Genomic DNA, 26349 nt, shown 5'->3' on the forward strand with positions numbered 1-26349 from the left:
CTAAAACTCTAAGAAAACTCAGCTTGGAGAAATCCATACTACTATGAATACTTATTTAAAACCAATAGCTGGCTTACACTAAATGACTTTAGTGTGTAGTGATTTCCCTAGAAAACAAACAAAAGCTAGGGATCAGAATAAAATGCCTCAGTACCATTGCTATTTACTAGAAATGTTGTCTGTAGTTATTTGAAAAGAAAAAGGAAACGTGAAAGAGTGAAGTATCACTTCTGCAAAGGACCTGGTTAAAGATAATGATGGTAATGATTTAAAAATATATCCAGATTTTAAACCACATTTCGAGGTGACAAACAACTAAAGGGTATTGGCTTCAAAACAGAAAAACTGAACAATGGACAATTACTGAAATTACAAAAAGCAATATTTGCAGAGCTTACTAAAACAATGCAGAAATAACAGAAGAGGACGCAGTAATTATTTAACAGAGGTGAGTAGGATTGCTCTGTATCCACAGCTGCAGCAGCGCACAGTGGCTTGGAAGCTGGGCTTTGGAGTCATAATGTCTGTGGTTCACTCCTGGCTCGACCTCATCCTAGCAGAGTGGTCTCATTTTCCTCTCTGTTAAGTGGGGATAACATTAGTACCTACCTACCTCCTGGGGTTGTTGGGAGGAATTAATGAGCTAAAAACAGGATTATACACCAAGCACAAATAAATGTCAATTTTCAAATGATCTATTTTATGGTTTTCCAAAAAAAGATTTAAAGCTGGTGGCACAGTGGTTAAGAATCTGCCTGCCAGTGAAGGGGACAGGGGTTCGATCCCTGGTCTGGGAAGATCCCACGTGCTGCGGAGCAACTAAGCCTGTGCGCCACAACTACTGAGCCTGTGCTCTAGAGCCCGCGCGCCTAGAGCCCGTGCTCCGCAACAAGGGAAGCCACCGAGATGAGAAACCCACGCACCGCAACGAAGAGTAGCCCCTGCTCACCGCAACTAGTGAAAGCCCACGTGCAGCAACAAAGACCCAAGCAGCCAAAAAAAAAAAGCGTAGCAGGATGAAGATTTAACTATAGACTGCACCCCGTTCTATACAATGCAAAAAATTTTCAAGTAAACTAAGAAAATAGAACAAGTTTTATTGCATATTTATGGAAAAAAAATGAGTGAAGAAATGGAGGATATCACAAAATAGATGGATTTAACACATAAAGTGGAAATAAAAACCAAAGTAAGATGATAATAAACATAATAGGATGGAGAAAAAGTAATAAACACAATTCATTAAAAAACCCTTATAATCAGAATAGGTATATAAGTGAAACAAAGGTCGGTACCCAGATTTTCTTTAATAAGTGATTATAGAAAAATCATTTTCATGAGGAAACACAGATGACAAATCAGCACCAGATATAAAACCCTCTGATAATTAGAGAAATTAATATTAAAATAGATACTACTTGGAGCATGCTTTGGGTACATCTTGTAAAAACGTGCTTGAGGTTATAATTCATTTCAATTATAGTCTTTGGCTTAAATTCTCTGTCCAAACCTGCATATTTCTTATTCTTTCAGCACAATAAGTAAACTGCAAAAAACTTGTAATTGAACAGATCTGCCACCAGGTGTCATTTCTGTTTAACTTAAAAACTAAATGAGGGTGAAGGAGAGGAAAGCCATGGTTTTAAGATTTACGGTAGAGAGGCCCTCAAAAGGGGAAAAAGGTCTAAACTGGACTACACAAAGCTTAAGATAAAAAAAATCACACCTTTGAGAGGGAAATGTAAACATTCTTTTAAAAGTTTGTTACTTTAAAAAATTTAAGTGTGATAAAAATACAAAAAATGGGGAATATATTTTTTGATAAGAATAAAAATTCAAAGTCAGGTTTTTGTATTATTGAAAAATAGAATTGTGGGGGACAGAGGAGAGAGGAGAGAAGAAAGAAATGAAAGGGGGAAAAAAAATGAGAACAGGACAACCAAAAGGGGGAAAGTAGGAAGAACGATAGAGAAAAATTGTGTTCCTTTAAAAAAGTCACTTTTTAAAGGCAGTCTTGCAGTTTTTAAAACAACATCCACTAAAATATTAAAATGACTAAACAATATTTCTAACACATTGCTTACATTATCTTACAACCTCTTAAGACCCTTTATGCCTCCCAAAGGAATTGAGTCCAAATGACATAATCATGGCCTGATGTGAAAGCACACAGACCAGGCTGAGAGACAATGGACCTGGGTCCCTCTATGGCTGCGACTCAGTCTCCCTGAGCCTCAGTTTTAATCTGCAAGTGGGGATAATGCCACTACCTCACAGAGTTTTTGTGAGACTAAAACTAATACAAGTGAAAACATGTGGTCTGGAAGACAACAGACTCTTAATAGTTTCTAAATCTGATTCTGTTCTTTGTCAAATATTTCAGTCTGACACTATTACCTAATATGGACTTTTTCCATTCAGCTGATTTCTCATTCCCTTAGCCCAGAACCTTTTTCCTTCCTCTCTAAATCAGGATTTAAGGACCAGCTGAAGACTCACTAAATGTACAGATCCTCTCAACACCTTTCCATCTATCTTAGAAGTTAACATTTTCTTGTTTTAGTGAATTATACGATTACACTGTTTGCTTATTCCTTCCTATAGCCCAAGTCCTGTCTACCCAGTAATACGTTCTGGGAGTTAATCTTAAATAGTAAAAAAAAAATTCTCTCATTATCTAGAAATATTAACCATGCATTCTATTCTCTCAACAAATATCTATGGAGCATCTACTATCAATATTCAAGGCACTACCTCAGGTGCTGAAGATACCGGAATAATAGGTACAGGACACAAAGTACAGTGTCAGCTTAACAGAAAAGACGGGAGAAGAGGAGAGAGGCAGGAGGGGAAGGCAGACAGGTGGATGCTCAGGTGGCTGGCTCCATGCACAAGTGTCAGCTGGAGATAAATGTTCATCTTTTGGGACAGTGGCCACCTGAGTAAGTTGTCATTTACAGTAAAGCTCCCATGATCCCTACACCAAGTCAAGATTTTGATAATTTAGTAGCCAGAAAAATTATTCTCTGAAAAGCTGGTTTATTTTATTAGAGTTTAGAACAAACCTGGGCATAGCAGTAATAGCTTATTTGTTTTTGCTTTCAAATTTCAGAGTTTCTTTTTTATATTAAAGCTGATTTAATCACATAAGTCTAAAGTTTCTGTTCATTATTAAGAATAACATGTTTTAGGGCTTCCCTGGTGGTGCAGTGGTTGAGAGTCCGCCTGCCGATGCAGGCGACACGGGTTCGTGCCCCGGTCCGGGAAGATCCCACATGCCGCGGAGCGGCTGGGCCCGTGAGCCATGGCTGCTGAGCCTGTGCGTCCGGAGCCCGTGCTCCACAATGGGAGAGGCCACAGCAGTGAGAGGCCCGTGTACCGCAAAAAAAAAAAAAAAGAATAACATGTTTTAGAAATAGAATCTTTAAGGCCTCTTTGTTTGCCTTTTATTTGGTGAGATTAGTGTATCTGAGGGTTATATTTGAAACCAACATTTCAATTATATCCTAGTTTTTGGTTTAACTGGAGTTTTGTGATACAATATACAATGGGAGATTTTTTTAAAACTCCAAATTTAAATGACTTAGAGATTTTTTTTTTAAAAGGTGGGGGGTGGAGGAGAAAAAGGACCAAGAAAACCAGAAATAAGTATGCCATCCCCATAAACAGTGACTCAAACTGCTCTTACTAAAACTTTAAGAAGTTTACTTGGGCCATGTATTTTACATGTATTATAGCTCTGCGTTTTGTGCAGGTTCAGAGTAGTTACCCAACGATGCACAGCTACAAGGTGGCAGAACCAGAGTTCGATCCTTGTCCTGTCTGATTTCCAAACCCATGTTCTCCCCACTTTGTTAAACTGTCCCTACAAGAAAGTGAACTGTGGCGAGAGCAAACAGCTCAGCTTCAGCACACTAATGGACTTTGGCCATCAGCCCCTCTCCTTGCCGTCAACACCCTCCAGCTCTGCTTCTGCTGCTCTGCGTTCTCACCCTCCCCATTTTCTCTACTTTCTATGGTCCACTAATGACAGGCCTTATCCAGAGTCCTGCCCCTGGCCCACAACTCTCTAAATCTTCTCCTTTAGTGAACTCATCCACAGCAAAGGCATCAGTTATCACTTCCGTCTGGGTAATGTCACAATCTGGGACTTTACCTCTTGTCCTAACTGCCTGCTAAATATTTACACCTGCTCAACCAGCTGGTCCTTCAACATGACTACAACTTAGTACATCATCAGTCTTTGCCAAATCCTTTCTCCCACTGGCCTCCCTCACGTTTTTTTTTTTTCACAGTACAGGCCGGGTGAAGCCTCTAAGCCATCCTTTACTCTTTTTTTTTCCTTCATCCTTCACTCATTTAATACTTGTCAGTCATCTAAACTGGTCTTTTCTTCATTAATGGTTGATCCCACACACATCACTTACCGTCCACCCAAAGTACTACCACCCAAGTTACACTCCCACCACCACGATTGGATGCCTAAACTATAGCTAGCCCTATCCCCTCATCCATCCTACACACCAAGAGACTGGTTTTATCAGTGTATGGCTCTCAGGGGGAACTCGTGGCGCAAAAGCCTTCTGTGACTTTCCACTGCCTTGGACCGACATACTGGTGATTCATCCTACTTTCATATTCGCATTTTCTTCTACCTTCCTATGTATTTTCTAAATAGACTCTAGGTAAACTTGACCACTTGCAGTTCCCTATATATGACGTGTACTTCCTTCGTTTTACCCCTTTGCTCATTTCTTCAGCCTGGAATGTTTTCTTAATCTCTCCCTGTTGAAATCCTATTGACTGTCCAATGCCACCTCTTCTATGAAATCTTCTCTACTCATATTCACCTACTTTGAACTTGTACAAAAGTCTAGTCCTTTAGAGAAAGGATGGTATCTTGTTTGGGGGTCACTCTTTCTCCTAGCTTATTCAGTATCATGTATAAATCCTTGGGTAAAGCAAACACTCAGTAAATGTTTATGAAATGAGTAATGGGAGTGGAGTAGTGATGTGCATAATTCAGAACTGCAATCACCCAGAAGACTTTTCTAATCATTGTTAGAATTTACCATCTAATAATTTGCCAGGGTCATTTGCCTTTCTAATTCGTTTACTTAGTTAAAAGCAAAAGAGAAAAATAAAAAGAAGAAGAAAAAGAAAAATTTCTCTTTCCCTGATGCCCACTGGTAGCAGAGGGAGGAAGTCCAAAGTTCTCTTGAATAGTAAGGGGAAGGCTGTCCGGATTTTATAGTTTTTAGCATATAAAATTTTTAGCATATAATTGAATACCAGTAAATTAACTATTTAAAAAAAAACTGAGCCCAGCAAATGTCTTCAATATAAGGATCCTCTAAGTAACATCTAGAGAAGGAAGGAAAATATCTTTTGCAGATCCATAAACCATCTGGCCTCAACGCCATGTACAAAGCTATAGTGTTTCAGAGCTGAGAACCCCTATGCAGGAACATTGCTGACGTGATTTCTAGTCCTGCAAATGATAATAAAGTTTGGGAGAGTCATGCTTTTCGACCTCTGGCTCCCTCTAGAAGTAGCTAAGAGGGAAAAACAAATCCTGGGATTATTGTTTCTTGGAAGAAGTCGATGATTCTGTCTCATCCTGGCTTTCCCAAGACTTTTAATAAGATGAAAGTATATTTTATTTATTAATCCATTTGCCCTTGAATGTTGACTACGTAAGTAAAATTGATTTTTTTCTTACTGACCAAAGTCAAGCCAGCGCAAACAGCCTAACTGCAATACAGTATAGCACCCTGCAAAGAGGAAATGAACTCATGACAAGCATCTGCCTTTCAGGTTTTAGTGATGGAAAAGCTTGCTTCATAGATTCAGGAGGTTTCTGCATTCCCTTTAATCAACTATTTTCAGAAGTTTCCAGTCCGGAGCGAGAACCAAAGGTTGCAGACAGAAGCCAACTCACGTGAATTCTGCCGTCTTTGATGGCAGGACCGTCCTCAGCCAGACGCAGGATGAACAGCCCCATGTTGTATTCCTTCCCACCCCTGAGGCTGAATCCAAAGCCCCGGGGGCCTCGCTCCAGCTCCACTGGGTAACAGCCAAGGCTCTAGAGAGAGAGAAGTGTAAGGAAAACAAGTTTACGTGGACTGCTTTATTTAAAGTTTGAAGAAAGACTCCTTTTATGGCCAGAAGAAATGATTTATATTCTCAATACACACTTTTAAAAGAAAATTGAAGTACAGTTAATTTACGATGTTGTGTTAGTTTCAAGTGCACAACAACAAAGTGATTCAGTTACACATGTATATATATTCTTTTTCAGATTCTTTTCCATTATAGTTTATTACAAGATACTGAGTATAGTTCTGTGCTCTACAGTAGGTCCCTGTTGATTACCTATTTTATATATGGTAGGGTGTATATGTTATCTCAAACTCCGAATTTATCCCCCATCCCCTTTCGTAACCTTAGTGTCTTCTATATCTGTGGGTCTATTTTTGTTTTGTAAATAAGTGCATTTGTATCATTTTTGGGGGATTCCACATATAAGTGCTATCATATGATATCAATATGCATTTCTATATCATAAGGAAGGAATGTACGTTTTGGTCAAAGGGCTACTTAATTTCTATAAATGCAGCCTAAATTAATTTGAAGATTACATGTCTTCTCTACTAGTTGGTCAATATGCAACAGAACAGTCAGAGAACAGAATTTTGAACAGTGCTTCCTTTAAGCAGATTTTGACTAATTTTCCTGAAAAAAGAAAAAAAAACCCACCCCAAATCCTTCCTTGATTAACTAAAACACTGCTACTTCTAGGTACTCAACTAAGGGTTAAAATTTCTCCAATAGAGGATAAACTTCTTTTTCACTCTTTACGTTGTCTCGTGGACACTAAGAGAATGCCAAACACAGAGTAGTCCTTAAGAATGATCAGTTTGGGGAACAAATTTATCTGAACTGATTTGCAGTTAAAATTCATCAGTGTCAGTGATTCAGCAACTGAAAAGAACAGTCTGCATCTGGGGGGAATCTCTGTTACCTGATTGTGCCGACTGCCTATGACTGAAATCATTGCAGTGTCAGGTTGTGCAAGGTGCTTGTGGTCAGACCACGAGTGTCTGTAGGAAGTGAGGACGTCTTTTCCAATTTCACCTTCTGTGACACTTCTACAGGAAAGAGAAATCAAGTCACTCTCTGAACTGAGAATATGAAAAACAGCCTAAAAGTAAAAGCGGATCAATTCCTTTTCCTTTAAAAGCTGAATTGTGCCATTCTCCCTCTGACAAACTGCTATTAAGACAGGCTGTATCTAGAAGCAGAGAGATGCCAGGCAAAAACTAGCCATTAACTCCAGCCTGGCTTCAAGTCTGTCAACACCCCCATGCTGTTTTTTCGTTTTGTTTTTGTTTTTTTGTTTTAAGGGTGTCTCAGCACAGTTTACATCAAGGAAAACTGCACTCAAGTCACTGAACCGGAGGGCAGATAAGCTGACCTTGTTACAGTGTAAAATGGCTCTCCTGCAGTACCAATGCCTGTGAAAATGCTGAATTTCTGGAAGTTTAGTTTTTGTTTCTTGACTTATATTTTCAACGAAAGAGGAAAGAAATATGCACAGATACTGCTCGGGTAGTCTAAGAAGATGGTAATTGATGTGGGTCTGGGGCTTCCCTACCAAAACTGTGAGGACCTAGAGCAGCAGAGTAGGTGCTACTGTCACTTCTTTCTAATCCCCACCTGTTACGCTGCACCCTGGGCTGGGGCTGGGAAGAGGGGGAGGAAGGGACAAAGGGACCGGAGGGAGTAGACATCTCATCTTGACCTAACTGGCTGGCTTCTGCATAACTGTGTGGAGGTGAGTGGGGGGGGGGGGGGTGGGTGATGAAAAGTGGGGAGATGAGCAGGGGAAAAAACCAAAACCTGAGAAGAGCAGCCCCACCTGTCCCCAGGTATGTGGTTGGCCTGTGACTGTCCCACGGGCCTGTGCTGCAGGGCTGGGCTTTGCCTGGCGGAGTTTGTTCCTGATGGTGGACCAAGATGCTCTGTTCAAAGGCGAAACAAGAGAAATAAGAATTTGTACATAAAACTATGAAAGTGAGACAGTAACAAGTGGTTGTCACTTTCCCGACGGTAGTGACTTTACACAAGCAGCACTGCTATCAGCTGCCTGCAACTGGAACTAATGTCTTTTTCCCTGTGGCTTCTGATCGATGTTTATGTTTGAAGAGACCAGGAATCATTCTTACTGCACATGCTTTCCCTCTTTCACCTTTGTTTTGGTCGTCCACACAACATGAGAATCAGAAATGAACATACTCCATACTATTATCTAGAGGACTGAGCTCTGGGAACTACCTTGTAATATATTTATGGGTTTCCAGAGTGTACTGCCCATAACTGGTAAACCACTCTAGATGACAAAGACAGGTCTTAGGAATGCTGGAGCACAGAGGCCAGTCTGGAAATCACACACGTATCTTTAACCTGCATCTTTAATGTAGCAGTAGTTATTTCACCTGACTCTAGTATCAAAGAGAAACTTATAAAATCATCCTGAGTATTGACAAATGTTTATAAAGATTTTACTGATTCTATTTTCTAAGAGCACAGATGTGAGTGAAAAAAGGAACATTTGCTTCAGTATCATCCTCAACAGCTCCAGAACTCCTGTTGTTCCTTGAAGGCGGATTTCATAACTAAGCAAAGTAACTGCTTGCATCTAGAACTAGATGCCAATTCATGGGAGATGACAGTTAAAAGACACTCTGGAGGTTGTCAGACTCATATTTATTTTTAAAGCTGAAACTTTCGGACTTCCCTGGTGGCACAGTGGTTAAGAATCCGCCTGCCAATGCAGGGGACACGGGTTCGATCCCTGGTCCGGGAAGATCCCACATGCCACGGAACAACTAAGACCGTGTGCCACAGCTACTGAGCCCACGTGCCACAACTACTGAAGCCCGCATGCCTAGAGCCCGTGTTCCACAACGAGAAGCCACTGCAATGAGAAGCCCACGCGCCGCAACTAGAGAAAGCCTGCACGCAGCAACGAAGACCCAACACAGCCAAAAAAAAAAAAAAAAAAGCTGAAACTTTCTAATGTTTTATCCCGCCCAAATTTTAAAACATAGGATATTTTAAAATATCAAAGAGAGAGCATAGATTAATGATTAAGACCATGAACTTTGGAGCAAGACTGATGGGGTTTCAGGCAGATCCCATCATTTACTAGCTATGTGTTCTTGAACAAATTACTTTAATTCTCTGTGCTTCTAATCATCTCATCAATGAAAAGGGAATTACAGCTACCTCGTGGGGTTACTGTATAGATAAACATGCTTAGAACAGTGCCTGGCATATCATATTCACTATATTAATGTTTCTATTAAAATGATCATTATGGTTATCATAATCATCAAAATGATTGGGGCTATATTTCTTATTTGGGGCTATATTTCTCTTAAGGTGTACAGTCTGAAATATTTACCTAACTTAGCAAAAATGTTCCAGGTTAAGAGGACATTTTTAGGTTAGAACATGTAGAAACTGATAAAATCTGAATCTCAAATATAATGAAAACACAGAAAGACTGATATGAAAAACAAGGAATATGAATGTTTAAGAAGCAATTTCTATTGAAAGAGCCGGGACTTCAGGGTCACTAAATACATCATTATTTTATGGCTTGGATTAAGCTGTTTCTCTTCAAAGTTCTTGGGACTAAAAACATAGATAAATAATTTATTCTTATTTAAGAACTTCTTGTAACTGAAAGTAACTGAGAGTACTCTGAAAACACAGGCCAGGGTATAAACAGTGGCGGGAGGAGAGTAGTGGTATCTGGCTAGGCTGCCGCAGCAGCCTCTCTGAATTTTATCTGAAGATTTTTGTAAAGCAATGGCTTAAGTATATCTTCCCCTCAATGAGAATTAAACTTTTGCTGGAGTTTCTGTATGTAACTACTTAAGAGAAAGTGTATTATCAGAGGATAAACACAAAATCCCACAGTTAAACTTTAGCAACAAACATTATAATATATTGGGAATCATCTTTACCAAGAATAAATAAGAATCTCATGAAAGAACTTTCTAAAATTCTATTGAAAAGATGACCTGAATAATTGAAGAGAGAGCCCATACTCTTAGGTGGGGTGACTTAATATTTAAAGGTATAAATTTTCCCGGAGTTAATATATATGTTCAATATATCCCAATAAAAATTGCAGCTGGATTTTTTAGAGTGGCTTAATAATTGGCTCTAAAATTTTACATGGAAAAATTTCATGAATACCTAGTTGATTTGGTGGGGGCTTGGAGAAAGACGTGCCTTACAGACAGATACTAGAATATACCACAAAGTTACAGACTAAAAGAAAAAGTGTGTGTGTGTGTGTGAATATATATATACACACACACTCAAAAATTATATTTATATATATTAAAATTATATGTATATATACAATAGGTACATATAGATAATAATAGATAAACTAGCAGAACAGAATAAAGAACTTGGAGATTCTCTTTTTTTTAACATCTTTATTGGAGTATAATTGCTTTACAATGGTGTGTTAGTTTCTGCTGTATAACAAAGTGAATCAGCTATATGTATACATATATCCCCATATCCCCTCCTTCTTGCGTCTCCCTCCCACCCTCCCTATCCCATCCCTCTGGGTGGTCACAAAACACCGAGCTGATCTCCCTGTGCTATGTGGCTGCTTCCCACTAGCTATTTTACATTTGGTAGTGTATGTATGTCAATGCCACTCTCTCACTTTGTCCCAGCTTACCCTTCCCTCTCCCCATGTCCTCAAGTCCATTCTCTACGTCTGTGTCTTTATTCCTGTCCTATCCCTACATTCTTCAGAACTATCTTTTTTTTTTTTTTAGATTCCATATATATGTGTTAGCATATGGTATTTGTTTTTCTCTTTCTGACTTACTTCACTCTGTATGACAGGCCCTAGGTCCATCCACCTCACTACAAATAACTCAATTTTGTTTCTTTTTATGGCTGAGTAATATTCCATTGTATATATGTGCCACATCTTCTTTATCCATTCATCTGTTGATGGACATTTAGGTTGCTTCCATGTCCTGGCTATTGTAAACAGTGCTGCAATGAACGTTGTGGTACGGAGATTCATGTTTAAAGGGGAGGTTAATATACAGAAGAGATGGCTCCACAAATCAATGAGGAAAAGAAGTACTGTCTAATAGATGGTACTAGAAAAACTGGCTCACTGTAAGGATAAAAAATAAAACTGGATCCCTCCTAAAACTATATATAAAGGTAGGCTCCAGATGGATTCAAGATCTAAATGCAAAATGCAAAATTAGAAATCCAATAGATGATAATATAAGAGAAAATTTCTGTGATATGGGGTGGGGAAAGATATCTTAAATAAAACTTCAAAAGCACAAGCCATAAGGTACTGAATAAAAATTGACTAATCTGGTGACATCTAAATTAAGACTCTCTGTATAACAAAGGGCACCATAGTCAAAGTTAACATACAGATGACAGGAAAAGGTATTTATGCTTTCTAAAACTAAATTGGACTAATGCCTGTAATTTGCAAGGAATCTCTAAATATCAACAAGAAAAAGACAGCAATCCCACAAGAAAAATGAGTAAAGGATATGAAGAGGCAATTTACAAGAAAAAAAACAACCCCAAACAAGCATCCAAATAGATGCTCAAATTCATGCGTAATCAGAGAAATGCAAATTATATACCGATGAAGTAACACTTTCCTTGCTGTACACTAGCCAACTTGAAAGCTGGATAATGCTGAGTATTGGCGGGGATGTGAAGATAAGGAATCCTCAGTGTTCTGTTGGTGGGAGTGTAGATGGCTGCAGCAATTACAGAGGACAATCTGATAGTACTTGGTCAAAGTAAGCAATTTCTTTTGATCAAGCAATTTCACTCCAATAAATTCTCACACTGTTTTATAAGGTACATATATGAAGGTATAGAGGATAGTTTGTGATAATGTGGAGTTGGAGATGGTGTGGCTGTCTACGGGGGAGGAGACAGGCAATACGCAGTAAATATACAGTCTGGAAAATGGTCAAGTAGTTAAAAGCAATCGATTGTGTTCACCCAGCAACTCAGATAAATCTTGAAGGCACTTGATGCTATGATACCAAAAGCACAAGCAACCAAAGAAAAGATAGATAAATTAGACAACAGCAACATTAAACTTTTGTGCATCAGAGGACAATATCAAAACAGTGAAAAGACAACCCGCAAAATGGGAGAAAAGACTTGCAAACCATATATCAGATAAGGATCTAAAATCAGAATATAAAGAAGCCTTATAATTCAACAATAAAAAAGACAACCCGATTAAAAGTGAGTAAAGGATCTGAATAGACATTTCTCCAAAGAAGATATGCAAGTGACCAACAGCACACGAAAAGCCGCTCAACATCATTAGTCACCAGGGAAATATAAATCAAAACCACGATGAGATACTATTGTATTTCACACTCACTAGAATGGCTTAAAACACACACATACATACACACACACACACAAAGGAAAATAAATGGTGACGATGTGGAGAAATTGGAAGCCTCATACATTACTGGTGGGAATATATAACAATGCAGCTGCTGTGGAAAACAGTTCGACAGTTCCTCAAAAAGTTAAACATGACATCATATGACTCAACAATTCCACACCTAGGTATACACCCAAGAAAAATGAAAACATACATCTGTATAAAAACTGTATGCCAATGTTCATAGCAGCATTATTCATAATAGAAAAAAAATAGAAACAACCCAAGTGTCTACCAAATAATGATTAAATAAGCAAAATGTATATACACATAATGGGATATTATTCATTAGTCATAAAAAGGACATGCTACAACACAGATGAAACATGAAAACATTTTGCTAAGCGAAAGAAGCCAGACATAAAAGGTCAGATATAATTCCATTTACATGAAATATCTAGCAAATCCATAGAGAAAGAAAGTAGAGTAGTGGTTTCTTATAGGGGTGATAAAATGTTCTGGAATTGGTGGGGATGGTTGCACAACCTTATGAATATACTAAAAACCACTGGCTTGTATACTTTAAAACAATCAAATTTATAGCACATGAGTTATGTCTCAATTAAAAAGAAAAAAGAAGATACAACAACTAAGTGCCATGTAAGATCCTGGATTAGATTCTGTAACAATAAAGTGACATTAAAAAAAAGAAAGCATATGGTTCTGAGGAAAAAAACCAGCATAAAATCTATAACACAATACCAGTTATACAACTCAAAAATAAAGGCAGACACACACAAAAACATGTATTTTAAAAGACATAAATAAAAGGAGGCACATAAAATACACTGGCATAACTGCCAGTGGGAGTAGTGAGAGAAATGAGAGTGGAAAACGGAGACAAGTGAGAATAAACAGATAAATCAATGGAAAGCAAAACAAAACGAAAATGATGGCAACACTACCAGAACCATTCTAACACAGCCCTTGGTAGCCTTTGGGAACTTGTGTCCACTCTTAAAAATGAAATGAACAAGACCTGACACAACATTAGGAATCAATTTTAAAAAATCATACAATTTAAAGATTTCTTTCCAATAAGCAAGAACAAGCAGGCTGAGTCAGTTTATGCTCTAGACTTGAGAAGGAGCTGCCCTGGTGAAGAGGTGGCAGTGTCGTGGGAATGCCACACAGCAGGGGGAGTCCCGAGTCCTGAATGTGTTTGAGAGTTTTATATCACACACGACACTTGACTTGGGAACTTGGCAAAGTAAGAACAGATACTGAATCATATCTAGCAAAAGGGGGAAAAGAGGGTGAAGGAAACAAGTTTTCTTTTTCCAGGTAACTGTCTTTTATTGATTTACAGTGAATGGCTTATGGAGAGGCGGGGAGCAGTATCACATGGGGTGGAATGCAGCTTTGAGGTATCGCTCTGAATGTGTGATTTCTGAAAACAGCTGTAGAGCTGTAAGTATTCATTTGACTCTTTAGTGCAATTGACAGACTTCAGAGAAGCTTGGATGTCTTACGAACTCCATGAATGGGACAGAAGGGACACTTTCTAATTTATCTGAGAAAAGAGATTCTAAATGTTCCCACAGTTTAATAAAACTTAAGAGTATAGTAAAAATAAGGTGTAATCACTGAAATGTGATTTTACATGTCAAATGTGATTGTATTTTAAGAGGTTGCACCTACATATGAAATAACACTTTAAAGCATGGATCTGCTAGGGTGTTTCCCGCCACCCTTCCACTTTTCGTAAACACTGATTGGCATTATATGAGAAATCTTAAGATTGTCCAGAAGACAAGTCCAGAAGTATTTGGGCCAGAATGTCAAAGTTGTTATTATTATTTTTTTTGCCGTGCCACGCAGCTTGTGGGATCTCATTTCCCAGACCAAGGATTGAACCCCAGCTCTCGGCAGTGAAAGCTCGGAGTTCTAACCACTGGACTGCCAGGGAATTCCAAAGTTAATTTTTAAATGGAAGAAAAACAACTGAGTAATTTTGAAAAAAAAATTATACTAATATCATTCAGCAGTAGAAAGACCACTTCTTTCTCTGTCTCAAGACTACTCAAAGTGTGGTCTGTTAGTCAGCAATAAGATACATACTGATACTGAGAGTAAAAATTTTTTAATTTTATAATGATTCGACAGAATAATTTTCATTTTTCATTTAATTTTTATTGAATTTTACAAAAAACGCTGGTCTGTGATGAACTGGGAAAAAAACCACTGATGCTTCTATATATGGTTTAAGAAACACTGATGTATACCACTGCTAGTTCCACTACTTTTAGCAGCTTCTATCACTACTGCATGCCAAGCATGGTGATATAATTGCACTACATACATCATTCTCAGAACAACCCTGAAATGTCACAACCCTGTGGCACTGAGGCCTGCTTTTCTTTGTGGGTCACGGAACAGAATTTAAGGCTAAAAAGCAGGCCAAAGAGATCACGGTAAAGAAACTGAGATAAAGAAATCTCACCAAAATCATATTAAGCAACAATAAGCCTTCATTCAAAAAATTTGACTGAGCACTTACTATGTGGTTAACACTGTTTTAGGCCCTTGGGATTTAGCACCAAACATGACAAAATCTCTAACTTCATGAATCTTATGACTTTACATTCTAGTAGGGGAGACGACAATAAACAAATAAACTCATAGTTCAATAACCTCAGGTAGAGATAAGTACAATGAAGAAAAGTAAAGCTGAAAAACAGAAAGAGACTCACAGACATAGAAAACAAACTTAGAGTTACCAAAGGGGAAGGGCGATAGGGGAGGGATGAATTAGGAGGTTGGGATTAACATATACACACTACTATATGTAAAACAGATAATCAACAAGGACCTATTGTATAGCACAGGGAACTCTACTCAATATTTTGTAATAATCTATAAGGGAAAAGAATCTAAAAAAGAATATATATATATATATATATACACACACACACACACACACACACACACACACACACACACACACATAACTGAATCACTGTGCTGTACCTGTAAAACTAACACGATTTTGTAAATCAACTATACTTCAATAAACATTTTTTTAATTAATAATTAAATTAAATTTTAAAAAAAAGTAAAACTGAGTAAGGCAAGACTGGGTCAGGCAGGGGGAGGGTTATTTTAGATACCGTGATTAGTTAGGGAAGGCACAGCAGTTAGGAGCACAGATTCTACAGCCGAGAGCCTGTATTCAAATACTTGTTCTGTCACTAGTTATATGACCAGGGGCAAGTTCTTTAACTGCTTGGTGGCTCATTTCCTCGCCTATAGAATGGGACATTAATAGTGCCGACCTAGGGTTAGTGTGAGGATTAAATGATTTAGCAGATATAAAGTACTTAGGACAATAGCTGCCACATAGTAAGTGCTTCTTAAATATTATTATTTCCTTAGGCAGTGAGTGAGGGAGGCAGCCATGCAAAGACGTGGTAAGATAACGACAGCTATCACTAGATGAGCACCTTAGGGTACTTATGCAGATTATGTACATTTTCACCTTTAATTTTCACAGTGATCCTGAAATAGATATCATTATTCCCACCCTACAGATTAAAAACTGAAGGTTAGAAATGTTAAGTGGCTTGTTTAAGGTCAGACAACTAGCTAATAGGTGTCAGTGAACTCTTGTCAGTCAAAAGCTTACTTCTTCTATTAGGCTTATATTGCCTCTGCTAGGTATTGGCATAGAACTGAAAATCTCCTGACTCTTACTTTGCTCATTCGCTCATTCATCCATTTACTCATTCCTTCATTCAAAAAAATATTTACTGAGTGCCTAGCAAGTATCCTAGTCAATTGGTAACATTTTCTTTGTATTCAAAGAGCAGACCCTTTAATAGGGAGTTAGTGATGTAATAGTGCTCAGTGAATTGCAGAGATAAGGAGTGCTATGGGACTGGGGGAGGAAGCCCATGTGCACAGAGGCCAATGAGGACCAGTTCAAGAGAGGATCTGGAAAAAGAGACAGATCTTTGGCAAGATCTGAGAATTTGGACAGAGAATTTGGAAAGAACTGGGAGGTAAATTCAAAAGGCAGGCTGGGAACAAAATCATAAAACACTTTCTGTGCAGAGAGCGGGGAAGCACTGGAGCTTGCACTGAAGAGGACTTTAGAAGGAAGAATCAGCAGAGTCTGGGACAGAGTCTGGGCAGAGTGCAGAACAGGCTAGAGAAGGGAAAAGAGCAGAGGCAGGGATGTCACAGTGTCTTAGAATGAGAAGGGGCCTCCGAGAGCAGCCAGACGAACTCGTGTCCACAAAGAAATCCCCCTACAGAATCTTGGACAGAGGGGAGATTTATGTAGAACCTTAGATACAAAGGTATGCGAGTGGTACCGGAGGAAGGGAAAAGAAAGGAAGAATCAAAAATTAAAAGACCTGAAAACTGGCTAGATTAGAGGATGATGGGGGGCACGGGGGACACGAACACACATTACGGTACAAGGAATTTTAACATGGAAGACCGACCCTTCGCAATTCTGTTGCTTTTGGCTTCTCATAAATTTCACAAGATCAGGAAAAATGAGATGAGCATTACTTAACGGTTACCTTGTAATTCATAAACAAAGACCATGAACCGGTGCTATTCAAAAATGGTTCCTAATTAGAAATTCTTAACGATCAAAGGCAGCCTTAAAGCAAGGCAAGACACTAAGTACGTTTTATGCCCTATTTACTGGCCATTCCGATGCACTCCCCTTCCCCCATTTGTAAAGCAGCTACCAGAACGAAGCCCTGCCTGCGAGGCAAGGCACACTATGGCACGGGCCTGACATGAAAGGCTTGATATCAACAGTGACTTTCTTGGAACCCTTTAGAGGATTTTCTCTCACTCAAGCAGAGACTTCAGACATTATTTTAAGAAAATAAGATCTGAAAAGTATTACCAATGTCTTTTGCTCTGGGTGCTTGCTCCTCCAGCACATAAATAAATGGCCACCACTCACTAGCTGTATTATTTTTCTTGAGCTACTGACGACTTTATAATAAACTGTCTTTTAAATGCATTAAATGGAAAAGGTAAAAAATGAGACTCCCGAGCGTATAAATGGTTCTATCACTGCAGTGGTTCTGGCAATGCTGGAGGAAGCCACTGCCTTCTACAGGCTCCGTGTCCCTCAGATCAGTTTGGGGAAGGCAGGTCTACTGGTTCCTTACCTTCTTCAGCAATGACTGTTAGCGTGACGGTGACACCGGCATCTTTGATCAGCTGAACAATGTTATCATGGGACAATTCAACAATGGACTGCCCATTCACTGCAGAGATATGATCTCCAACTTTCAGCTTCCCACAGCGATCAGCTGGACTTCCTTCTATGACTCGGCCAATTTTATGAGGAATAACTATGGGAAAAAAATCCCCAGGTTTTTCAATTATTTAACATATCCTGGAGTGTTGGATTTATCATCATCATCATCATCATGAAAAATTCAACATAATAACATCAAAGAAAATTCTTTAAAGATATATCAAAAAACCACCACCTGTGATCATCCTATCCAAATGCAACTACTTTCATATTATCTTCCACTCTTTCTCCACAGGCATAGATACTCTTTACACAGTTGCAATCATAGCATATAAACCTTTTTGCTTCTTTCCACTTACCAGAAACCTTTTTCCAATTTTTATAATGTCATCCTAATGATCCAGTTTAAAGGCTACTGACCTCAGTGATACTTATGAGAATATCTCATGTTTCTTGTTTGCTGTTGGCTGTTTAGGCTGCATCATGTTTTTGGCTATTTTAGAAACGGCTACAATGAGATCATCTTTCGTTCTGTTGAAGGGGCATTTACTCCCACAAGGAATCTTGTAAATAAATGCAGTTCAAAATCAAGTTTAGGACTCAGATTGGTCAGAAATCCAGTTACAGTGAAATGACTGATCATTAAAGTGAATCATACTTATTTCTAGGGCAAAATTAATCCCTTTTATTTAATGCCTTTAGATTTTTTTAAAAATCAGAAAAGCGGAGTGGAATTAGAACATTAATGTTTAACATTAAGATTATTTGGCTTATAGATAAAATCATACCCTGAATGCACAAAGCTGAATCTAAGACGTTTGCAAAGACACTTTGTGCAGCTCTATTATATCTCTAGCATAATGCTAAAGGCTTTCTTAGAGTAACTACTACGACACTTCACTGTTACTAAGCCTTAAAGTGAGTTCTCAGACATTCAGGAAATCTTGTCAAAATATCTTTCACCATTTAATAAGGGGCATTCGTATTGAGAAACAAATGTTCCTTCTATGTTCTCTAAGAATTTCTTTGCCTAGGTCAGTAAATTTATCAGGCACTTGAGCTCCTGCTGAATATGTAGCCTTATTGTTATGAATAAGGATAATTTAATTTTAAAATGGCACTGTGATTATGTTTAATTTCCATAGTAAAATGGGCTCCTTACTAGTATTTCTGAATTATATCTAGGTGTATGTTAGGGCCTTTTTTTTTTTTTTTTTTTTTTTGCGGTACGCGGGCCTCTCGCTGCTGTGGCCTCTCCCGCTGCGGAGCACGGGCTCCAGACGCGCAGGCTCAGCGGCCATGGCTCACGGGCCCAGCCGCTCCGCGGCATATGGGATCTTCCCGGACCGGGGCACGAACCCGCGTCCCCTGCATCGGCAGGCGGACTCTCAACCACTGCGCCACCAGGGAAGCCCTAGGGCCATTTTAATAGACCTTCATTTGGACTGGAAGTTATTCTCGGCCATGATTTACGTCCCCATGGACAGTGAATGCCATTCCTTGGCTCTTCTAGGATTATACATTGGGAGACTTTATCTTAAAAATGAGGAAGTCACTGTTGGAAGCAAGTGCCTTTTAGCTCTGAATTATATCAGGCACTTATAATGCCATTTTCCCTATAAACTAACTAGAAAAACTCCAGAGCAGCATGGGCCATGTCCTGTGCCAGGCAGCACGAGCTGACTGCCCTGATAGTGCAACAGGTGGCACATCAGAAACATAGGGAGAATCACACAGAGGCCCTGTGGCGACCTTCTAAATCAATATCTTAGTTACTCTCCTTCTTAGAAGAGAGTTACTTGTACACAGTGTTCATTCCAGATCCCCTGAGAAGAAAATCATTCAGCTCCCTGGAACACTGAAAGGGGTTTGTTCAGACTTGGGAAAGCATCACACAACAGGAATCTCTGATGTCTCAGGGGTTCCTTTCTCATCCTATGAGCAATGTGGTCAAAAGGAATTGGCAAATCTTGGTACAGAACTTCACAAAGGGTTAATCACCGAGGTGAGAGAAGATAAAAGTAGTCAGATTGTTATTTTCTTGACATTTATAGCAGCACCACCAAAACAGCTAAAAATAGTAGACCAGTAGAAAGATAACTTCTGAACATTCTCTGAATAGACTGGGAAGTTTTCAAAGTAACTGCATGGCTAAGGAAACGTCTAAGTCCTGCCTTGTTGTTGGTATATACAAACTCTATAGACATCTGCCATAAAGCCAATTTATCCGTCTTCAATCATCTTGGCCTAAATCTGTCTCACAGACTGGCTAGTCCAGCTGCTGGGATCACTTCAGTGCTCTTAAAACATTTCTTTTCAGGAAAAGAAAGGACAGTAACTGGAAATGTCCCCTTCTCAAAGAAATCCTTTGCAACCAGAACTGAAAAGTATATAATAACAGAAACACTGAAACCTCTGAAGTACTGGCAATGCAAAAACTAGCCAAGTCCTTTTCATCTTCAATAGAGGTCTTTTCTAAGTGCTGCATTCATGTAGGTCTGACACAAACTGGGTCCAGGGCAAGAAGGATGCTGGGCCTGGATCCCTGATCTTTGAAAAAGCCAACAGTAGAGAATCTTAGAATTTTATAACTGGTATTAGAGGTGCTACTGGGAACTCGTCTTGTGACAAATGTCAGCAGTAAATACATTTCGGCAAAAGGGAAAAAACCCCCAACAATCTACACTGTGCAGAATACCAATCTATATCAAGACAAGATCCATAAAGAATGATCTATTCTGACAGACAGGTTTCTGGCCTTTTCACCTGTGCTAACTCTTTTCTAAACCAAACTTTCATTGTTATGCAGTTTGCAGCAACACTCATTTCCTGCCACCATTAGTTGCTGCGTCAATCCTACATTTTAATTGGGCTTTCTTTTCCCATCTCATTACTCAAATACTGATAAACTTTTTAACGTTTCTTTAAAAGAAAAAAAGGTCAAGAGGCAGTGACAATTTTATAAATAATGATGATGACAATGGTAGCAGAAACTACAATAAGCAACAGCAGCTAGCATTTATTGAAGGTCCAGGCAAAGGGCTTCACATGCGGTATCTCCGTTAATCCTCACAAACACACGAGACAGGAAGTGTTACCATCATCCTCATTTCACAGTGGAAACTGGAGCTCTTGGAGGCTAAGTAATGTGCCCAAGATCAGACAGCTATTAAAAGACATAAGCAGGTCTAGAATCCAAGTTTGTCTGATTACAAAGCCCAGCACTTAATGACACTGTCTTATACAGAGATCTAGCATCTATGGTATGTAAAACCATCAAAATAGTAAGAAGAAATTTAAACAAATACATATTAAAAGATTTTAAAAATTTAAATATAAACAAATAAATATACACAGATAAAATATTTAATATATAATGTATTGAAGTATAATAATATAAAATTTAAACAAACAAGTATAAAAATATGTTAAACATCTTTAAGTAACATAATTTATTTTGAATTCCTCTAATTTATTTTACTGAATTCCTTTATATCTCCTAGTTTTATGGTGAACACTAGACTGTCACCTAATTTTTGTGGTGCTAGGAGTATCCTCAATATGAAAAGTGGTTAGCATCTATCATGTTGAGTAATAATCTTTCACTATTTTTGTTAATCTGAATGCCTGGGATTATTGCATGGTATTAGAATGAGAATATGATTATCTAAAATGGAAATCAGTATTTTGAAAAACAAATAACCAATGATACAAAATAAACTCCACCTAAATGCTGCTTCCTTTTATTTTTCTGGCACAGGCCACATGATCATCCTCAAAGCATCAGTGACAGTTCCAGTTCCAAGCGTTACCATAGCAACGGCTTTTGGAAAATGGAAACTAGTATCAGTGAGCAGTGACCTGATACTATAGTAATAACTCATCCATGTCACGGAATCTTCTTCCTCTACACAACTGCATTAATTCCAGCAAGATTTTTGCAAATTGGTTTGGCTCACAACACTTTACTGAAAGTGTTTTCTTTTTTTACTAAGGTTTTAGTGATCTAGTCTAAAAGGATCTCACTACCCAAAATATAATCAAATCCACTGGCAAAGGCAAGAATGCATTTTCATGTGGTCAAAGATTTTTACCACTTGACTTGGAAAAATAAAGCTACCAGACAAGCATAATACATAAATATTAATTTGCTGGTTCTCATCTTATATTCATTTGGATTTTACAATTACATTTAAAGATGATTATTTCTTAGAAACATAAAGACATGACAAATATTTAATTTGCTGAATCATAACAGCCCTGAACATACTAGAGGTAATTCCTCCTTTGTTGAGGGAATTAATACACATACTCATCCTTCTCAGACAACGTTCTGTTAAGCTGGGTTCAGGATATTTAATTTTTCAAGGTTCTGACAAAATTTTTACCTTTCAATGAAGCATATAAAGTAAGAATGCCTCTTATCATTCAAGAAGGTCGCTTTATAGCTGGAATATGGCAATCATTATTAAATAACATGAAAGGACTATTTAAGACATATTTGGGTCAAGATTTTTCTGGTAATCTGTTTTACTTCTTCTCAACTGTTTCTAGCATTTAATTCATTTCTGCATACACGATTTCCCCTAACTTGAAAAAAAACCCTGTGCCCCCATAATTTTAAAAATTCAGCATTGTCCTTTCACTAAAGCAATTAGGTCACATCCCTGACATACTGCCACAATATAATCTTGATGTAAACCAAGCCACTAATAAGACTTATTTTATGGAATCTGAAATAGATAGATAAACCCGAAGCCTGGAAGGTTTGATTCAGATTACCTAATTTTTTTTTTATAATACAGTCAATTTCCTTTTTTTTTTTTAACTTTTTTATTTTTTTCTTGATGTGGACCATTTTTAAAGTCTTCATTGAATTTTTTGTGTTTTATGTTTTGACTTTTTAGCTGTGAGGCATGTGGGATCTTAGCTCCCCGACCAGGGATTGAACCCACAGCCCCTGCATTAGAAGGTGAAATCTTAACCACTGGACCACCAGGGAAGTCCCCAGATTACCTAATTTTGAAAATAAAGAAAATATTCAGCATTTTAAAAAAAGATAACTCTCTGAGGCAATTTATATCAATACATGATTCCTAACTAGTTTCAGAAACCCCAGCAGGCAACTCAGAAAACTGGAATCGTAGGGAGGGATAACAGGACATAGGAGCCCTTACCTCCTGGAGGTGGCTTGCTTTTGGAAGTGAGAATGACAAAGCCAAATCCTTCATTTTCTTTTCGTTGCAAGACAACATCATAGGCCTCCTGGGGAGCAGGCCTGGCTGGGACCTCTGCTCGATTCAGGCGGGGAGAGCCATTCTGTGTTGAAAGGAAGGCTTGAGAGCTGTCATCCTCAGGTTGTTTCTCTATAATAAACATGATCAATTTTGATATTTCTGGAATATCATAACTTTTGATAACTAAAGTGTTTTTGTGCTAAGACTTTCACAAGAAAATTTAGCTTCTAATAACATAAAGAATAGAAAAGCAGCACCTCCACCCACGTGAGCTCTGGACCTAATTTGAGTGCAGATGTAGGCGGCAGCAGTCCAGCTGACTTCTTAAATGCTCTTTAAGTACATAGTTGGAAAAATGCAAAACGTTACCTCACTTTAAAGGAAGTTTTTCAAAGCTTCTGTGAAATTTGATAGTAAAAAAATCCTTCTTGAAATTATTTTAATTCCAGCAAGGTTTTTAACCTGGACCAGTAATTTTTTAAAAAGTTGATAATGAATAACAACATAGTAAACTTCCTTTTAAAATCAACTTTAAATATAATTTAGTGCAGTGACTGACACTCATGACGTCTGAGAGGTCACTGCATCAGGATAGAGATGCTGTCCATTACAGGTTGAGAACAGTTTGCCATCTACACAGAATTTATCTTTTACAATGTGTTTTACAACTGCAGGTTCCTGATGGGTGATACCGGATGAGTTAACCATTAGCAGTTCTCAGGCATACAACAAGCTGTCCACATGAATGGCAAACTCTCCTAGGCATAGATTAGGTCATATGGAATTCCTAGCAAATGGGCAGTTAACCTACACCTTTTTCTCCTATTCAAGATAACATCATAATGTGAGAAAGAATGACACAAGTTAGTCCTAACTGATTTCAAAACAAGAGCAAGTTTTGTGCCATAATTTGATACAAAACATCATAAACAACAACCACAACAACATTGCTATTGATGAATATGCATTTACAAGGTCTCTTTGGGTCAAAATCTATGTGATTCTGAGAATACGTTTTTGCACCTCGACAAAGTGTCACCAACATCCAATCATTAATAAAAAGAAAGGTTCTTTTTGATATCATGCATGGTTAGAATGAATTAGCTAAAATGCTTCCAGTAATATCAAACTACTATGAAACTTCTTCATGATGCTTTCCTGGAGGGAGCCAACCTCTAGTTGTATAGCATCACATTTTTTACTCTGTGTAGTTATGTTCTAACTTCATCACAACCAAATGGAGGCAACACTGCATTAAAATCTGTATGCATCACGGAATACCTGATATTTAGGAAGGGAGGTGGGCCTTTACTTTGTTGTTATTTACTTATTTATTTATTTGGCTGTGCCAGGTCTTAGCTGCAGCACGCGGGATATTCGTTGCCGCGTGCGGGATCTTTTAGTTGTGGTATGAGGGATCTTTAGCTTCAGCAATGCAGGCTCTTAGTTGCAGCAAGCAGGATCTAGTTCCCTGACCAGGGATCGAACCTGGGCCCCTGCATTGGGAGCAGGGAGTCTTAACCACTGGACCACGAGGGAAGTCCCTGGGCCTTTACTTTGGACGTTGCAATCAAAAACACGGTGCCTCATTTTTAAGAGTAATGCAACTATTCAACAAGTCGACAAATTTTTTTATGTCCACTCTGTGCCAGGCAGGCATTTTCTAAATACTGGGGACACAGCACATAACTAAATGGATGAAACTCCCAAACTACATGAGGCTTACACTCTTGTGGTGCCACAGGGTTATCTTTTAAAAATTTTTAAGTGGCAAGAATTCACTTTTAAAAATTTCTACTTAATATTCACAAAACTACTGAAGAGAAAATACATGAGATTTTCATACCCTAGTGTAATGGTTTAGACACCAAGCTCTGTAATTAAACTACCTGCTTTAATCCTGGTCCTACTACCTACCACCTATGTGTTTCTCAACCTTTCTGTGAGTAACTAGAATAATGATAGTGTTTACATCATAGTGTTCTAAAGAGTAAGTAAAAAAATCAGTATGTCTGGGACGTGGTAAGCACACAAATGTTAAATTATATTATACTAAAACTTGTCAAGTAGAAACATTCTGTCCTCTGAATATTTAGGATCATCAGGATCCAAAATCTTTTGATATTCAGCTAATGGGATATCTTGGTATGAATAAATAACTTTGTTTTTCAGAAAACAGATTGAAGCTGATACTCTGATCTACAATGCCACATTGGCAAATTCATCAATATATATTAATATAATCTTAATATAGAGGCCCAAAATTTATTTCTCTTTTTTGATAGTAGTAGTATTATTTCTGAATCCTTTTGACCTTACATGGCTTTCCACAATGAGGCCTTGGATCACACCAAATGAGTTATCTCATACACTATTAAACATAATAAAATAACCTGCAAAAAAGAAACCCCAAAAAACTCCCCAAAAATGTGGACTAAGTTTCTTTGTTTCTTTTTTAACTTATCAGAGTAGGAACAGGTTCACATACCACTGTAGAAGATCTTTCTTCTGACAGTTAATAACACATGGCCATTTCGAGCAGCAGTCGTCATTAGGTCTAGCACTTGTTTGTGTGATTTCCCTTTAACAGGAATTCCATCAATGCACATCAGCTCATCAGCTGCACGGAGACGACCATCTTTCTCAGCTGCACCCAGAGGAATGATGGCCCCAATGTATACCTGATAAGACATAAGGTGTAGGTTGGTCTATACAGTCTACTAAGATGTACTAAGATCCTTAACTACCAAGTTAAGTACTTCCTGACTCAGAACTGTGCAAACCAACAGATTTTTGCATTTCAACAAGAAAACTGTCATATTTTAGAAAGGTGAAATCTTAGAAATTGACCATTCTCCAAAACGGCACTTCAAACGACCACACCACATAATCTCTTCTGGATTTGCTGGGTTAGGGACAAGGAAGACAGAAAATACCAAGTATTTCAATAACTTAAAAAATACTACTATCGCTTCCATTACTATAATAAAACAAAAACATTAAACTCAGAAAATGCAATTTTGTGGAGTAGCTACTAATAAAGTCCACTGAATGTCATCAGGAAAGATTTTTTTTGTACACTGTTCATAGCAACTGGAATAATTCTTACAATACTCCCATTACATAAGGCTATTAGTACAAGTTTAGTATATGCAAAAGAGAAATATGTCTTATTTCTAAATTATAAAGCAGTAAGTATTTTAAGGGAACAGAGTGACCTAAGATTCACTTGCATCTAGGTGAACAGATCTAATTCATTCTGTTTGCCAGCAATTAGAATCCTATAATTCAGTAATCCTAAATGTTTGGGCTAGTTTCAGAGCTGC

At 38.1% G+C, this 26349-nt stretch overlaps 1 protein-coding gene across 2 annotated transcripts in view; it reads right to left on the minus strand.

Annotated features, from left to right (window-relative positions):
* Positions 1–26349, minus strand: part of MAGI3 (membrane associated guanylate kinase, WW and PDZ domain containing 3) — a 270859-nt gene that overhangs the window by 7926 nt on the left and 236584 nt on the right. For both annotated transcript variants that reach the window (XM_082833798.1, XM_082833797.1), the window contains exons 14-19: positions 25512–25704; positions 22964–23152; positions 17695–17880; positions 7922–8024; positions 7025–7151; positions 5942–6085 (exon numbers count right to left, since the gene is read on the minus strand). In XM_082833798.1, the coding sequence (XP_082689924.1) occupies positions 5942–6085; positions 7025–7151; positions 7922–8024; positions 17695–17880; positions 22964–23152; positions 25512–25704 (942 nt within the window). The remainder of the gene's footprint in view (positions 1–5941; positions 6086–7024; positions 7152–7921; positions 8025–17694; positions 17881–22963; positions 23153–25511; positions 25705–26349) is intronic.

This window comes from Leucopleurus acutus (assembly GCF_964270905.1).
Source record: "Leucopleurus acutus genome assembly, chromosome: 2".
NCBI classification, from domain to species: domain Eukaryota; kingdom Metazoa; phylum Chordata; class Mammalia; order Artiodactyla; family Delphinidae; genus Leucopleurus; species Leucopleurus acutus.